The sequence below is a fragment of the Choloepus didactylus genome, chromosome 6 (genome assembly GCF_015220235.1).
Source record: "Choloepus didactylus isolate mChoDid1 chromosome 6, mChoDid1.pri, whole genome shotgun sequence".
Lineage (NCBI taxonomy): Eukaryota > Metazoa > Chordata > Mammalia > Pilosa > Megalonychidae > Choloepus > Choloepus didactylus.
In genome coordinates, this window is record NC_051312.1 from 10,675,873 (window position 1) to 10,692,349 (window position 16,477).

Genomic DNA, 16,477 nt, shown 5'->3' on the forward strand with positions numbered 1-16,477 from the left:
GTTAATTTGGGGGCAGAGACATGGCAGGATAAACCGGTGGGGTATACCCCAAGCACCTGGGGAATGCAATCCCAGAATTAAGACCTGCAGATCTTCCTTCCAGTCCCACTTCAACTAACAATTGACCGCGGGAGCTGGGGCTGCTGAAGCTCGGTTTGCTCATCTTCCAAATGGGCTGATCAGAACATTCACACTGCCAATTTCATGGAGGTCGGGGCAAAGATCACACAGGGCAATGGAAGGAAAAGCATTGGATTCTGTGGGGGAAATTATAATTTTACTAAGCTTCATAGAATGTTAGCTGATTTTCTCAGTGTTTCCAGGGCAGGGCGGTTGTTTTGTCAAGAAGTGATTCCCTTCCCACAGCAAACCCTGGGGTATAGCATCTCTGGCCCCGCTTGTTAGGACTCAGTCCCAGAAAAACTGTGTGAAACCCCAGAGTGCTTCAGGAATTGGGCTGGGGAGGAGGAGGAAAGAAGGAATGGCTTGGCTGAGTCTGGTGAAGCAAACAACCTTGTTTGGGTTCAGCCCTGGTGGGAAAGTACCTGCTTAATTCCAGGTCTGTAAAGTCCTTGCTTTCCTGGGTGAGCGAGTGCAGCTTGGCACCCTCGAGTACCCCCCTAAACCTCGTCCTGGTTCTGGGGGTGAGGTCTTTCCGGCCAGGACTGGAACAGGCTCTGAAAGAGGCAGAGTTTGATGTGTTCAGACTCTCAGGCCTCCCTCAGACGTGTTTCATTTTGTTTGATATTTAGGTTTACTAAGGCATTTTAGATGGACTCTTTTCTTGGTCCTTGACCGTTTCCCTTTGAGTTGATGGGAGTTGGATGACAGGCAAGAAAAGGCCACCCAGTTGAGAGGTTTGATGTAGGTGCTATCAGGCCGGTGGAGGTTTTCTTGGGAAAAAAAAGGTTCTTCGCACATACATTGGGGTCTTTGGTTCTTCTAATCTGCTTTTGCATCAACTGAGTGTCACTTAGTCTTGGCAAATGCCTGAGATGCAGGCAGCAGGCGGAGATTATGCCCAGCTAACAGATGGGGAAACTGAGACCCAGAGAAAGTGACTTGTCTGGGATCACCTGGCCAATTAGGGAAGAGCTCAGGGCTTTCCTTCCATTATCTTACTCGATGCTCAGTGAGCCTGGAAGAAGCGGGAGGGACTGAAGCTGTTAAACTCCTTTTACAGAGAGGTAAAATTCAATCCTTCTGGAAGATGGCAAAGGCTGCTCGAGAGCCCACGGTTTCTGGCCTGAAAGTTTTTCCCTCTATTTCCGAACCCAGAGGTTAGGATTCCCCTGTAGGCCTGTAACTTCCGGTAAATTCATCTTCTGCATGTGTCTTTTGCAACTCGTCTCTCTCTCTTTAGCGTCTCTTTCCCACAGCAAAGAGGTGACCAAACCCAACTCTTAGGAGGACTGCAGGACCTCCCTCATCCTCGAAGACCCTCCCTCCCCTGCTCTATCCACCACTCCCAGCCCACCTCAGTCCTAAAGAGGTGAGGGGACCTTTTCCCCAAACTGGTTCTTCTTACCCACCTTTGGCTCCCGGATCCCTTGGAGAATTTGGTGTCAGTGGAGTCTCACAGGAATAAAAAATGCCCGTTGGTGCAGTTTTGCATAAAACGTCAGGGGTGGCAAGGTGTGAACCCCTGCAGCCCATCCAGCCCACCCACCAGCTGAAAACACCTCCCTCAATCCTGTTCCCCCAGAATGAGCCCCTCACTCAGGGGGGCCAGTGACACCCCAGGTGCACAGCAGGGAACTTGCAAGTCTCACTTTCCCTCTTCCCCAGCCTTTCTTTCCTGGAGCATCGTGGGCACGGGGTGCCCGTGTGGGATATTTGTGGCCAGCCTGTCTAAGGGGGATGGCAGCAGAGCCGAAGAGCGGTCAGCAGGGAGGGTTGAGAGGCTGCCCCTTCCCGTCACCTCCAGGCACCCCATCCTCTCCTGGGGCCCGAGTAGAGGCTGGGCAGTGGGCTGCTGCTTCTCGGGGGTTCTCTCCCCTTCTTCTTGGGCGTCATGACCCTTCCAGGGCAGAGGCTGTGCCCCACCCCTCTTGGTCTACACAGCCCTCACCTCGGGCCCGGTTGTCCGTGCTGAGTGGGTCTGCGTGTGTGTGCTGCACGTCTGGGTGTGTGTGCAGGTGAGTCTGGGGTTGGTGAACGGTGGCGAATGGGTGAAGGCAGGGAGCATGGGAGCTGAACGGCACCCCCCACCCCCACTTTCTTTCTCAGCTGGGGTAGGCCTCTGCCCTGTGGCCACTCCTCTCTCCCTCGTCCTTGGGAAGGAAGCTCTTCCTTGCGCAGCCCTCTGCTCTTTCGCCAGCATCTCTGATCCTCCTCTCCCCGCTGCCGCCCGCATGCCCTCCCGCCGCTGGCTGCCAGTCTGCTGCCTCTCCTGCTGGGCCTGGCACCCCACCCTGTGCCTCTAACCTGCCCGCACCCCAGCTGTGGAGGCCGCTCTGTGTCGCATGGCCCCTCCCCTTCCTCCTCTCCCCCCCCGGCCCCACCCCTTCCAGAAGCTGCGCAGGGGAGGGGGGATCCGGGGGGCAGGGGGATCACAACCCCCCCCCGGGGTGGAGGGGACCGGGGGAGTTACTCCCCTGTTTCCTGCTTTTACTAACAAACCTGCCATTTTTGTGTCTGGACTTTGATTTGTCTGAGGGAACAGTCGGGTTTTACTAATCCAAGTCACCTCCCTCCTTGCCTTCCTTCCCCAGAGGCCTCCCTCCACTCCCTCCATCCCTGGCTTCCTTTCCCCCCACACCCAGGCTGACCCCTCTCCCCTGGGCACCTCCTTGTGTTACCCTGCCTCCTGCCACCCTCTTCCCCCAGGTCCCGGGGGCAGGGAGCGCTCTTAAAAATAGATGCGAGTTTAGGGGGCGGTTAAGGGGGTGATGGAGGCAGCTCTGCTCCGGTGGGAGAGGAGGGCACCCCCACCTCCACCTAAGCCAGGCCCTTCTAATCAAAGAGGCAGAAGCCCCCCCATGGTGAGGTACATGGCCAGGGTGACAGGCCATGGCCAAGGGGCCTGGGTGGGGTAGAAGACCGAGCTCACTGAGGGAGGACAAAGTCAAGGTGCTTCCTGGGGGCTCCGGGGCCAGGAGAGTTCCCCACTGCACAAAAGCAGACACACAGAGCCATGCCTCGTGGGGGATGTAAGGCTCTGTCCCCCGTGGCTTCCAGGGCTCCCAGGCCTCAGGGTTCTGCTGGAGGACACGGGCAGTGAGAGGGTCACAAGGCGACTTGACATTTGCCGGTCAAGACCATGGGTTATGTCCCTGGACCATGTCAGGGGCAGTGCTGGGGCGCCTGCCCGGCCTTCAGGAGCTGACCGTGTAGTTGGGGTGAGCAGACTCAAGCTCAGAAAAAACTTGGCATCCTCAGTGCAGCTTCAAGAGGAGGGGAAGTGGAGGGTGGGGTGGAGCTGGGTTTTCCCCAGGGAGCCCCCTCCCCTGCCCTCCCACCCTGTCTCATCCTCACCCCTCACCCTGGGGCCCTCTCTGCCCCTTCTAATCACGTTTGCATGTTTTTGAGACTAATACTTTGACCCTCCCCTTTTCTACCCAGCTCCCCACCTTCCAGTCTTGGGGAGGGGCAGAAGGAAGAAGAAATAAGCAGTTGAGACCACTGCTCCTCTCAGAACCAGGCTCCCAAGCTCTCAAACGCACCCCCTTCCACAAAGACACCCCCTCACCTTCCGCCTTGACCCTCGTGTCCCCCAGCACAAGGTTTGATGGTCCCAGGAGGTGGTTCCCTTCAGCCCCCACTCTGCTCGGCCCCACCCCACTCACTCAGGAGGCTCCAGCCAAGCACAGGGGGGCCATGAGGGCCCCGGGGAGGGGGTGGAGGCTCCCCTCGCCCCAGTTCTTCCATGTCCCTCAGCTGTTTGCCAGCCTCACCTCTCCACGCCCCCCACCCCAGCGACAGTGGAGCCCTGCCCACCGGGCGCTGGAGGATGGCTGGTGGCATGTACGTATGAGCTGGCCGGGGTGGGGACATCACAGATGCGACCACAAGGCCCCAGTTTCCAGCCTTTGCCCCAAAAGGGGTACCAAGGCCCATCGGGTGCAGGACGTTGGGGTGAGCTGTGGCCGGTTGGTCGAAGCCCAGTATTGGGTTCACTGCAAGCCCCGTCCTCTTTTCCCTGCTGACACTCCTGAACCACAGCCTTCCTAGAATGGGGGCCCAAGGTTCCACGGCCCTTGGCTGTCCCCCTTCTTCAAGCCCACCTTGCTGGGCTGCTCCTATGGCCCGATTTTTCAGGGGCCAGGTGGGCATTGGCCTGGGGCGGGGTCAGAGGGTCCCCTGGACTTGTCGCTCCTGAGGTCACTTCTGCCCTCCCCAGGCCACTGCCAAGCCCCTGTCATCTCCTTGGAGCACCAGGTGCTGCCCCATCCCTACCCACCTAGCTTTCTTACCTGAATCTTCAGCGCACCATCAAGGTATTTGTGACCTTTGCCCTGCCCCCCTCTGTCCCCCGACACCGCAGAGTAACACTGGTGGGGACACTGGGGAAGGCAATTAAAAGCCAAGAAAGGAAGGACAGGCTGATGAATGTGTAGAGAGACTCCCACGGAGGAGAGACAGACTCGGGCAGGGGACAGGACAAGAAGGGACGCTCGGAGCTCGGACCGAGTGGTGGGAATTAGTCCTGCGGGGTGTTCCCGAGCCCTGGGAAGTTCCAAGACGTCCGTGACTATCCGAGCTCTGATTACTCGCGGCCCTGCTCTCCTCCGCCTCCCTCCTGGGCTAAGGCCGAAAGATGGCTCAGCCGCCTGGAGGGAGAGCTGCAGGTGAGTGGGAGCCCAGGGCCTGGGAGAATTCCTGCTAGCTCCGCCTCATTCGTGGAAGCCCTGGAGTCACAGGGAGGCCCAGAGGGTACCTTCAAGAGGAGAGAAGTGAGGGTGCCATTAGCATCCCCCCAAAATGGGGCTCCAGGCTGAGCCCTCTGTGGACCCTCCAGGCCGAGTAGGGCCATGGAGCAGACCTCAGCCCACCTGAAACCATCAAATCTTCTGCTGCTCCCTTTCCACCTTTCCCCTCTTCCCCCACTGTTCCTCCTCTGAGACAAGCAGACATAAAAATGGGGGGGTCCCCCTCCCCTGCGGTCCCCGGCCCTCCCCCGCCCGGCCCAGGGCTCTTCGGGGCGGTGATGCCGGTTGTCTCCTTGTCTCTCCCGCCCCCTCCCTGGGCTGGGCAGGTGACCATCTCGGTGGACGGGATCCTGACCACCACGGGCTACACACAAGAGGACTACACCATGCTGGGCTCCGACGACTTCTTCTACATCGGGGGCAGCCCCAACACCGCCGACCTGCCGGGCTCGCCCGTCAGCAACAACTTCATGGGCTGCCTCAAGGACGTGAGTGGGGCCGGGGGGGAGCCGGGCCCCTAATGCTGCGGGATCCGGCTTGGCCTGGCAGCCGCCCGGCCCTCCGTCCCTTCCAAGCTCAGGGGCTTCAAAACCTGAGGGCCCCTGACTGGGTCAAGGGCATCTCCCCTCTCCTTTCCCGAGAGCCGTCACCCCTGTGCACCGACGGCCACTATCTCCCTCTTCAGCTTGCCACAGAGATGACGGATCATAAGCCAATGCACTTTCTTTATTCCATTTTTTTAATTGTCGAATAAGTGTATATACATAAAAGTGACAACTTTCCAAGGGCAATTTAACAAACGGTTAGAGAGCAAATTTCAAAGAATATTATAGGTTACAAGTCCACAGTTTCAGTTATTTCCTTATTATGACATATAACATATATACAAAAAGATATAGCTTTCAAAGTATGATTTAACAATTAGATACATAGGAAATTTCCAAAGTTATTATGAGTTATAGTACCGTAGTTTCAGTTATTTCCTTATTGTAAAATCTAACATACATGCAAAAAGGTATAGCTTTGAAATTACAATTCAACAAGTAGCTATAGAACAGATTTCAAAGGATGCTATGGGTTATAGTTCCACTACTGCAATTCTTTCCTTCTAACTATTCTAATACCCTAGCAACTAAGAAAAAGAAAATCAAATAAAGATTATAAAGAGTATTCATAATCCTTTGTTAAATTCCATTTTGTCTGTTGCTACCCCTTCCTCTAGTTTAATCGCTTTCCCAATCTTCAGGGATGTCTAGTCAGTGACCACCCTAACCTGTTCATGTTGAAAATGGGTATTGACTTTACAGGAAAAAGGGACACATCTGGTTGATGTTCTTGAAGAGGCTATTGCCTCTTGGTTTTAGGACTTAGCTGGCACAGGAGTTCTCTGGAGGATCTAAGTTTCTGACGAACAAACTCACTGAGTGAAACTTTTCTAGAGTCTGAGATAGGGACCCAGGCACTCTTTAAGGTTTTCGGGACTACTGTTGACTTGGGCCTATCATATTGTGGTCATTTAAGACAAAGCACTTCGGCTGTTAGAAATGTCGAGCAGGCGTTTGTGGCAGTGGTGGGCCTTGTCGGTATATTAACCGTAAACCTGCCACACTGAGAGCTGCAGGCCGAGCTGCCGTGCTGGCACCGGGTCTGATGCCAGGGCAGAGTGGATAAATGGGGCAGGGGAGGTATTCACAGGCCCCGTGTGAAGGTCCAGGCTGGGGTGGGGGCCTGGTGGCCCTGAGTAGGAGCCCACAGGCCTGGGCGGTGGACAGTGGGGTCCCCTGGCGCTCGGCGGCTCACGTGCACCCCTTCCGCCCCCCGCCCCACAGGTGGTCTACAAGAACAACGACTTCAAGCTGGAACTGTCCCGCCTGGCAAAGGAAGGGGACCCCAAGATGAAGCTGCAAGGGGACCTGTCGTTCCGCTGCGAGGATGTGGCCACCCTGGACCCGGTGACCTTCGAGAGCCCCGAGGCCTTCGTGGCGCTGCCCCGCTGGAGCGCCAAGCGCACGGGCTCCATCTCGCTGGACTTCCGCACCACTGAGCCCACCGGGCTGCTGCTCTTCAGCCAGGGCCGGCGGGCCGGGGGCCCCAGCCCCACCCAGCGGGCCGACTATTTTGCCTTGGAGTTGCTGGACGGCTACCTCTACCTCCTGCTGGACATGGGCTCCGGGGGCATCAAGCTGCGGGCGTCTAGCCGCAAGGTCAATGACGGCGAGTGGTGCCACGTGGACTTTCAGAGGGACGGACGCAAAGGTCAGCAGGCCTCCGAACCCCTCCCCTCGCCCCTAGCCCTGACACCCCCTTGGCCCTTCTCCCGATGCCCTGTCCCTGCCTTTTCTCCCCCAACCCTCCTCTCAAGCCCTCCCCATTGCACCCCTCTGGCCCGGGGCATCGGTGGGGAGAGCACAGCATTTTGGGGTCAGACCCAGGGCACAGCTCGGCTCTCCCCCTTGCTAGACCTGCTGAACCTCTTGGGGGGAGCCCCGGTGCCCTCATCAAGAGGAGCCAAGAAGGGGGCCGCTGGGAAAGCATCAGCAGGGCGCCCAACGGGGTAGCTGTCCCCTTCCCTCTTTTTTAAAAAAATAATCTTCCCAACCACGTCTCTCTTCTCTCTAGATCAATTAACTTTCTTTTATTAGCTCACTCAACCAACATTCATCGAGTGCCCACATGTGCCAAGTGCTGTTCAGCACTGGGGTGCAGGTGGCAGTGAGCTGGTCTCTGCTCTCCTGAAACTCATGTTTTGCTTGGGGGAGACAGACAGTAGACAGACAGACAGACAGACACTCCCATCTGGCAACGAGGGCTCTGACGAACAATAATGCCCTGGGGTTGAGAGTGCCAGGGGCCAGCAGGCGCGAGTTCTCGAACCTTCCGTCACACCCAGCCGCACTCTCCTCCACCTTTCTTTTCTGACCACCCTTCCTGTCTTCTTGTTTTCTGCCTATGAATTTCCTCCTCTTTATTCTTCTCCATCTTGTTGAACGCAAGAGAATTCTCCAAGAAAGAGAGAATTGATGTAAGTGAAAACTGACACAATTATCCAGTTTAGGCACTTACCAGCGTCAGCTAAAGTGCCGATCCCTTGTCACCGTGCAGTTCTGGTGGTGTGCAGCGAGGAGGGGGCTGGTTGCTGGGGCTGCTGGAGGCGACGGCTTCTGGCTCTTTCTTCCTCTCCCTTCCTCCGGGAGATGCTGCCCTTCCCAGGGTTTACACTCCGTGGCTGCCTCCCCTGGTTTTGTCTCACGGTGGCCTCAGTGGGTCTTTGCAGGGTGTCCACACAAGCTTTCAGTCACTGTCTGGGTTGGATCTGCCCAGGCCTTGCCGGGAGCTCCAGGGCCTTCCACGCCCCCTTGCCTTTGGGAAGTGGCCTCATGAGCCCTACACAGAGCTCCAGACCCAGACACCTGTCGGGTGGTTCCTGGGTCACCGTCTTCATCAGTGCCGGCCACCTGCCTATGTGCACAGACACCCAGACGTGGGCTTCCGTTCCAGCGGAGCTCTCTCCGACCTTTTCCCCGCTGCAGAGTGACCTTGGAGCACAGGCCTGTGCTCCGCTCTCATTTCCTTTTGCTGACTCTCCATTATAACCCCTTCTCCTGGCTCTTTTCCTTCCCCTTCCTCTTCCTTCTCCAACATTTGGTTCAATTCAGCAAATGCCCCTGTCGCGAGGGCAGTGTCAGGGAGGCCCGGCGGCAGCTGGGGAGAGCAGGCATCCGGTGACTGGCTGTGGTGGGGGTGCACAGGGCCAGGTGGTCTGAGGCTGGGGGCCTGGCAGGGGGAGGGGGCCCCCAGGACCCTGGGGCACCTGACACTTTGTTGGGAGAGAACAAGCTCCGGACCCTGCTGAAAAAAACAGGGCCTGGGGTCATGGCTTTTCTGATTCAGATGAGGTTTTGAGCAGAGAACACTCTCTAAGCCAGGAGCAGTGTCTGGACAAAAGGCCTGGATCCAGCCCCCTTTGGGTCCCCTTCCATGTGCTCACACCCTGATCTCCTCCTGCCGGGAGTCCTTTCCCCCATAAGACCCCTGTCAGCCTCATGGGGACCCACACTCTCCTGGCCTCTCTTTTACCCCACTGGGGTGGGCTGACTTTTTATTTTTCTAAAAAGACTTCTTCCAAACTCAAGAAAGGAGATGGGAAGGAAAACATCTGGAATAAAAAATACAAACAGAATAAAAATGTTTTTAACGAATAGGATTCTGCTTCTTAAAATCTCAGTAAAGGCTTTGCAGCTCCCACCTGATCATCTTTTTTTTGAGATCACCAACCTCTCCTTCCAAAGATCTTTTACAACTCAGAGCCCCTTGCCAGCCTCCTTTCTTCCGGCTGTGCTCCTGTCTTCCAGGCCCCAGGAGCCGGCTGCTGGCCTGCCCGTCTCGTCCGGCAGCCACAGGGCAGTGGGGTGGAGAATGCAGGTGCCGAGGCCCTGCCGTCTGCATCGTCCAGCGGCTGCACCTCACCTGCAGACCCCCGGGCCCCCTCAGTCTTGTCTCCTACTGCCCAGTGGGATCTTAAAGGACCAATTTCCCAGGGTCATTGGGAGATATCAGATGATGCATGTCAAGTGCCAAGGGCCTGACATGCAGCCCTGAGAGCTCGGTTAGTGTTAGTGAAAGGGGAAAGGAGAACAACTCGAGTCAAGCCTTCCGGCCTCTGGAGTGTTCTCTGCCTCTGGTTCCTGGTCCAAGGGACACAGGGACTCTGGGGGGCGATCCCTCACATCCTCAGAGCCCTCGTTCAGGTGGGGAAAAGAGCCTAAAGAAGTCCCCCCAGTTCTGGTCCCCAGCACGCTGCACCAGTTCCCCAACTCGGGAACCTCCGCCAGGCAGGAGCTGCAGGAGCTGCAGGAGCTGCAGGAGCTGCAGGAGCTGCAGGAGCAGGGCGGAGCTGGGCTCCCCGGGGGCTGCTGCTCGTCCTGAGCCTGCCGCGGGGTGCAGGGGGCGAGGGCCCAGCGCGGCTGTGGGGGGGCTTCCTCGGCAAGGCCAGGCCCCCTGACCTGCGGTCCCCTCGCCCCGCTCTCCCTCGGCCCCCAGGCTCCATCTCCGTGAACAGCCGCAGCACCCCGTTTCTGGCCAGCGGGGAGAGCGAGATCCTGGACCTGGAGAGCGAGCTGTTCCTGGGCGGCCTCCCCGAGGGCGGCCGGGCCGAGCTGCCCCTGCCCCCGGAGGTGTGGACGGCGGCGCTGCGGGCCGGCTACGTGGGCTGCGTGCGCGACCTCTTCATAGACGGCCGCAGCCGCGACCTCCGGGGCCTGGCCGAGGCGCAGGCGGCCGCGGGCGTCGCCCCCTTCTGCTCTCGGGAGACGCTGAAGCAGTGCGCGGGGGCGCCCTGCCGCAACGGGGGCCTCTGCCGCGAGGGCTGGAACCGCTTCGTCTGCGACTGCGTCGGCACCGGCTTCCTGGGCAGGGTCTGCGAGCGCGGTGAGGCCCGGCGGCGTCCCGGGGGCCCCCGCCAGCGCCCTCCTCAGGAACCCCACTCCCTGCCCCATGCCCCTCTCCTCAGGGACCCCACTCCCCATCCCATGTCCCCCTCGACCCCACTCCCTGCCTTGTGCCCTCCTCAGGGACCCACTCCCTGCCCCATGTCCCCCTCCTCAGGGACCCCACTCCCTGCCCCGTGCCCCTCCTCAGGGACCCCACTCCCTGCCCCATGTCTCCTCCTCAGGGTCTCCACTCCCCACCCCACGCCCTCCTCAGGGACCCCACTCCCCACCCCATGTCCCTCTCCTCAGGGTCCCCACTCCCCATCCCATGTCCCCCTTGACCCCACTCCCTGCCTTGTGCCCTTCTCAGGGACCTACTCCCCGCCCCATGTCCCCCTCCTCAGGGACCCCACTCCCTGCCCCATGTCTCCTCCTCAGGGTCTCCACTCCCCACCCCACGCCCTCCTCAGGGACCCCACTCCCCACCCCATGTCCCTCTCCTCAGGGACCCCACTCCCCATCCCATGTCCCTGCCTTGTGCCCTTCTCAGGGACCTACTCCCTGCCCCATGTCCCCCTCCTCAGGGACCCCACTCCCTGCCCCGTGCCCCTCCTCAGGAACCCCACTCCCTGCCCCGTGCCCCTCCTCAGGGACCCCACTCCCTGTCCCATGCCCCTCCTCAGGGACCCCACTCCCTGCCCCGTGCCCCTCCTCAGGGACCCCACTCCCCACCCCATGTCCCTCTCCTCAGGGTCCCCACTCCCCACCCCACGCCCTCCTCAGGGACCCCACTCCCCATCCCATGTCCCCCTCGACCCCACTCCCTGCCTTGTGCCCTTCTCAGGGACCCACTCCCCGCCCCATGTCCCCCTCCTCAGGGACCCCACTCCCTGCCCCGTGCCCCTCCTCAGGGACCCACTCCCCGCCCCATGTCCCCCTCCTCAGGGACCCCACTCCCCACCCCATGTCCCTCTCCTCAGGGTCCCCACTCCCCACCCCACACCCTCCTCAGGGACCCCACTCCCCATCCCATGTCCCCCTTGACCCCACTCCGTGCCCTGTGCCCTCCTCAGGGACCCACTCCCCGCCCCATGTCCCCCTCCTCAGGGACCCCAATCCCTGTCCCGTGCCCCCTCCTTAGGGACCGCACTCCCCGTCCCATATCCCCCTCCTCAGGGCCCCCAGTAGACCAGCACCCAGTCTTGTCACGCCTGTAATGGTTCTCTCGGTCTCCTCTCTCCTCCTTCCCCCCATCCCGGGACAGAGGCCACGGTCCTGAGCTACGACGGCTCCATGTACATGAAGATCATGCTGCCGAACGCCATGCACACGGAGGCAGAGGACGTGTCCCTGCGCTTCATGTCCCAGCGGGCCTACGGCCTCATGATGGCCACCACCTCCAGGGAGTCCGCTGACACCCTGCGCCTCGAGCTGGACGGGGGGCAGATGAAGCTCACGGTCAACCTCGGTAACCACCGCCCCTGCCTCCTGGCCCGCCCTGGCCCTGCCCCACACCCCCTCTGTCTGGAGAAGCCGGTGGTGGCACCAGTGCACGGTGCCCCCAGCAGTGTCGGGAGGTGGGGAGGTGCCCGCCGTAGCCGGGGGTGGTGCTCAGGGCCGAGGGGCTGGGGAGTGAGCATCCTGCTCCCAGGGCCCTCGAGGGGAGGCTAGGTGGCAGCTGTCCAGCACGCACACAGGTGACACGGCCCATTCATAACTCATGGGCTCGTGAGCACCCCTGATGTCTCCTGGGCTCAGAGTGGCGGCAGATCCAGAGATGAGAAAGACCCGGCCCCTGCTCCAGCCCCCGGGTCCTCTCTTCCTCCATAGCTGCAGCTCCGTGTCTGTATGCCCATGTGGAGGGGCACACTCTCTGCCCTCTGTCCAGCCCTGGGTGCCTTCCCATTTGGGTCACTTAGCTGCCCTGGGAAGACATGAGACAGGCTTCATAAATCAGGGGACTCCCATCCTGCCTTGTCCCCACACCACAAAGCCAGTGAGGGGGTCGTTTGCCTTCAGCTTCGATGCTTTTCCCTTGGCCTGGCCGAGGCCTTGCCCAGGGCCCTCCACCAGAACTGGGGCGGCTGGCCCTTGCCATGGGACTGCTCCGTGTCCCTGCCTGTGCCCAGATGTAAGAGCAGCCTGAGCTCCGCTGCATCGGGCAGGCCCTGGGGCATCCAGGAGCAGACTGGGGGCCTCTTAGGCTCTCTCTGTGGGCTTCAGCTCTCGAGGCCAGGGCCGGGTTATGACACTGCTCCCATCCGGCCACCGTTGGTGGGACACCTTGTAAGTGCCTGGTACGTTCTGGACCCTGGGGCTCCAGGCGGGAACAAGACAGCGCCCCCGCCCCTGCGGAGTGACAGACCCCAAGCTGTCCAGGCTGGGTCGTATCTGTCCACCTCTGACTGTCTGTCTCCCAAGAGCCTGCTCTGTAGGGAGGCCCCTGGACCTTTAGTGTCACCTGGTCACCTACAATGTCCTGACCCAGAGAAGTAGGTCTCTCCTCGGTAGCGTAGTGTCCTCAGGTGCAGGGAATACAGAGTGTGGAGCTGCTCACTCTTTACCTGGGGTCTCCTAACAACATTCTCCAGGGTGCTTATGGGCAGACTGTGGCCTTTCTGGCCCCGTTACCTCGTTAATAACTTGCTACTATGTCCTTTCCTTTCCCCTTTGGGCCACGTGGCCTTTGTACCCCTTGGCCTTGCCAAGCTGGGTGGGGTTTGGGTCTGGGGAGCTGGGCAGGTGTCTGGGGCTCCCTGAGATGTTCTTGCTTCTATCCATGATCACAGCCCATCGAGCGTGGGTGGCGGGGGCAGCTCTGCAGGGAAAGCAGGCTGGGCAGTGCCCTTAGCCACCCCCTGACAGGTCTGTACAACACTCACTCCCTTGCACCCCTGAAACTGCCACAGGAGGGAGGTGCCAGCCCAGGATGCCACGCGTGGCCTTGTGCTTGTTCGCCTGCCCTCTGTGTGCCCGGCGGGAGACCCCTCCCAGGTGTGCGTGTTCTCTGGGGGCCTGAGCGCATGGCTCTGTGTGCCTGGTGGGGCATGGCAGGGAAAATCCCTCCATTTGCAGGGAAGGCTCCAGAAGGCAGATGGTTTCTTCCTTTACTTGCACTGTTTTAGGTCCCCTGGGATGCAGCTTGGGCTCTTGACCAGGCAGGAGGCAGAGTCCTTGGCACAGCTGCTGGGACCTTTCCCCTTAGGGTCTGCCCTCTCCTTCCTGACTCGGTTGGTTCCGACTGCCACATAAGCACTTAGATGCCCGGGAACTGGGTGGGCTTCCTGGACACCTGGTGTGTTAAGCGCAGGCTTCCGGACCGACAGCCGACAGGACTGAACCCCCATCTCCAGTTCTGCCCCGGCCCAGTCTGCAGAGGGTGTGGGCTGGGACGCTATCTCTGATGAGCCCTTGGAAAGTTGTGACAAATGCTTGGTGCAGACGCATCCGTCCATGTGTCTGGCCGATGTGTGTGGCTGCTACATAGCTGTCCCCAGACACACAGGTGGTCCATCCCCAGCCCCCAGCCCCCAGCCCCAGGCTCTGATGGGAAGAGCACTGGACTCGAAGCCAGAAGGCCTGGATTCTGGCTCTAGTTTCCTCAGTTTTCCTATCTGTAAAATGGGAATAAGAATCCTTACCCTGTCAACTTTCTGTATGGTTTTGAGGCTCCAGTGGAATGATGGGTGCCCAGACACAGACGTGGAGACTCACCTGACTTTCACTCAGGAAAACCTCACTGAGACAGGGGCCTGAGCTTGGTGCCAGAGCTGGGGCTTGCTTCCAGCTCCCGCCTCAGGAGCCCCCTTCTGGTCCCTATCCCACTCCTCCCCCACCCCTGCCCCGGCCTGCAGGGCCTCATATTGGCTCCACTGATGGAGCTCCAGGGCCCCCGTGCTGGGCTGGCCTTGCTGCTGGGGAACTGAGGGTGCCCGAAGCCGCTTGGCCTCTGGGTCTCGGGGTCACAAGACTTCCAGGAATCAGCCATGCAGCTCAGCAGGGGCTCCCCGGAATGATGCCTGGAGAGGGTGCTGAGGCTGTCGGTGACCACTCGTGGGGTGGTTGGAGGAGGCACCCAGTGCCAGCCTCAGGAGATGGGCTTTTACTAGACCACAGAGGCCCAAGGTGCTGCTGCTGTCTTCAGGCAGAGGATGCTGGACAAACTGCATCCTGCTTCCTGCTGCCTGTCTCCCAGCCTCTGCTGCCACCGCAGACCCTGAGCAGGGCAGGGATCTTGTCCCTGGAGGACTGCAGAGTCCCTGACCCCTCCCGGCATGGCCCGGGCCCCTGCCTCCTGCTCTGGTGCATAGCCTCAGGGGCCAGTGCCCACCCTGGCCTGGCTCCTTCTCCCCTTTGCTGCAGTTGCCCCTGCCCCAGCCGGCCGTGGGGCTGACAGGTGCGTTGCGATGCAAGAACCCCCGGGCTGGAGAGGCCCTCAGACACCTCCTGGTTCTGCCTGTCCTCGTGCCCGTCACACCAGCAGTCCCCACCAACACAAGGCCTCACTGCTCAGACACCTCCACTCTCGGGGCTCCCACCTCCAAGACGGCCCTTCTAACTGTGGGGTCTTTCTTCCCTAGTGTCCATCTCCCTCTGAAAACCCCCTTGAGCCATACAGAGCCAGTCCCACCCTCCTTCGCGTGTGAAGCCGATGCGCCCCAAAGCCCTTCAATCCTGGAGGCCCCGGGGAGGGGGATGCTGCCTTCCACCAGAGTTCCCCTCATCCCTTCTGTGGATCTGGTTCTCGGCTCCTCCTCTAGGCTGGGCTGTCCCAGAGCCGAGGGTCACGTTGAACATACCCAGGAACCCCAGGCCCCCACCTCCAACTCTGGGGGTCCGGGGGGAGGGGCCCAGAAGCCCGTGGTCTTCCCAGCGTTCCTTTCGGTGCAGATACCGCCCTCCCACCAGTCCAATTTCACAGGCACATCCTGATCCCTGTCTCTATGTCCAGCCTTGGGGGTTCTGCACAGAGGACTCACCCCATCCCCTTCCCGCGCTCGAGGCACAGGGTGCTCTTTAATTGTACCCTGACCTGCTCTGGGTGAGCTTGTGTGCTGGAGGGCTGCCCCCACCTCACTCGCAGGGCCTGGCTTTCCCCCAGGTCCGTGCTGGCTCCCTCTGGGGGTGCCCATCTTCGGGGCATGTTTGCTCACCTCCACATCTTCTGGAGCGGGGGCTTCTGGGGTCAGGGTCACTGCAGGGTGGGCCTGGAGGTAACATGACTTCTCTGGACAGACGGACTGCCCCATTCCTGGCGCTCCCTGCTGGGAGGGGAAAGAATTGAGTGTCTCCCCTGGGACCTGTCCTCCCAGTCCCCTTTTTTCTTTTTGGACCCTTCATTGGTGAAGATTCTGCCGGCCCCGAGAGAGCCCCCGTGACCTGGCTCCAGGGCCTGGCACCCTCCCACACCCTCCCTGACACACCTTACCCTCTGTCTTGCCTCTCCTTCCTTCTGCCCCACCCTGCTGACCTCACTTTTCTCTCCCCTCTTTCTTTATGCTCCCTACATGTCTGCCCCTGGGCCTTGCTCTGCCCCCTTTGCCCTCCCTTGGTGCCAGGCTGTGGCTCAGTGTCCCGGCGGCTCCCCCACTCTTCTGCTGCGGTTGACAACGCGTGTGGAGCTCAGCTGTACCACCCGAGGGGCCTACGACCACCCCCCAGAGCCACAGGGGGATTCTTTTTACCTCCACTTCAGGAACCTTCGGGGCCCCAGGAGCAGGTGGGCGGAGGCTGGCCTGGGAGGAGCCACAGGGTGCTGCAGATACGGCTGCTAACCAAGGACCTGAGCGCCCCCTCTCTCAAAGACTAAGGGGGAGCCACTGACCCCCCGTCTCTTGCTCCCAGCTCAGGATCCTCTAGTTCAAGCCCCTCATTCACAGGGGAAGCCGAGGCTGGGAGAGGCGGGGTTCTCCGGAGGCCCCACAGTGAGTGAGCAGCCTGGCTGAGGTCCCACCGCCCCAGGCAGCTCCTTTGTCCCTCAGGCTTGGGTCTGGGTCTGATGGAATGGCGCTCTGTCACCTCTGCAAGGGCTGGCTGTGCCCCACCTGGTGCGGCCCTGAGCGGCAGGCTGTGTAGACAGTTGTAGGCTGTGTGGACGTCATGCTTCCGACCATGTGGGACCGCCCAACCCCGAAGCTGGGGGATAGCAATGTGGAGGCTGGAGCCGGGCCAGGAGAC

General features: G+C 60.3%; 1 protein-coding gene across 20 annotated transcripts in view; it reads left to right on the forward strand.

The window, feature by feature from the left end:
* The window catches only part of NRXN2 (neurexin 2), a 109,268-nt gene that overhangs the window by 45,810 nt on the left and 46,981 nt on the right, over positions 1–16,477 (forward strand). For all 20 annotated transcript variants that reach the window (XM_037838114.1, XM_037838122.1, XM_037838123.1 and 17 more), the window contains 4 exons: positions 5,198–5,359; positions 6,701–7,127; positions 9,912–10,298; positions 11,565–11,768. In XM_037838114.1, the coding sequence (XP_037694042.1) occupies positions 5,198–5,359; positions 6,701–7,127; positions 9,912–10,298; positions 11,565–11,768 (1,180 nt within the window). The remainder of the gene's footprint in view (positions 1–5,197; positions 5,360–6,700; positions 7,128–9,911; positions 10,299–11,564; positions 11,769–16,477) is intronic.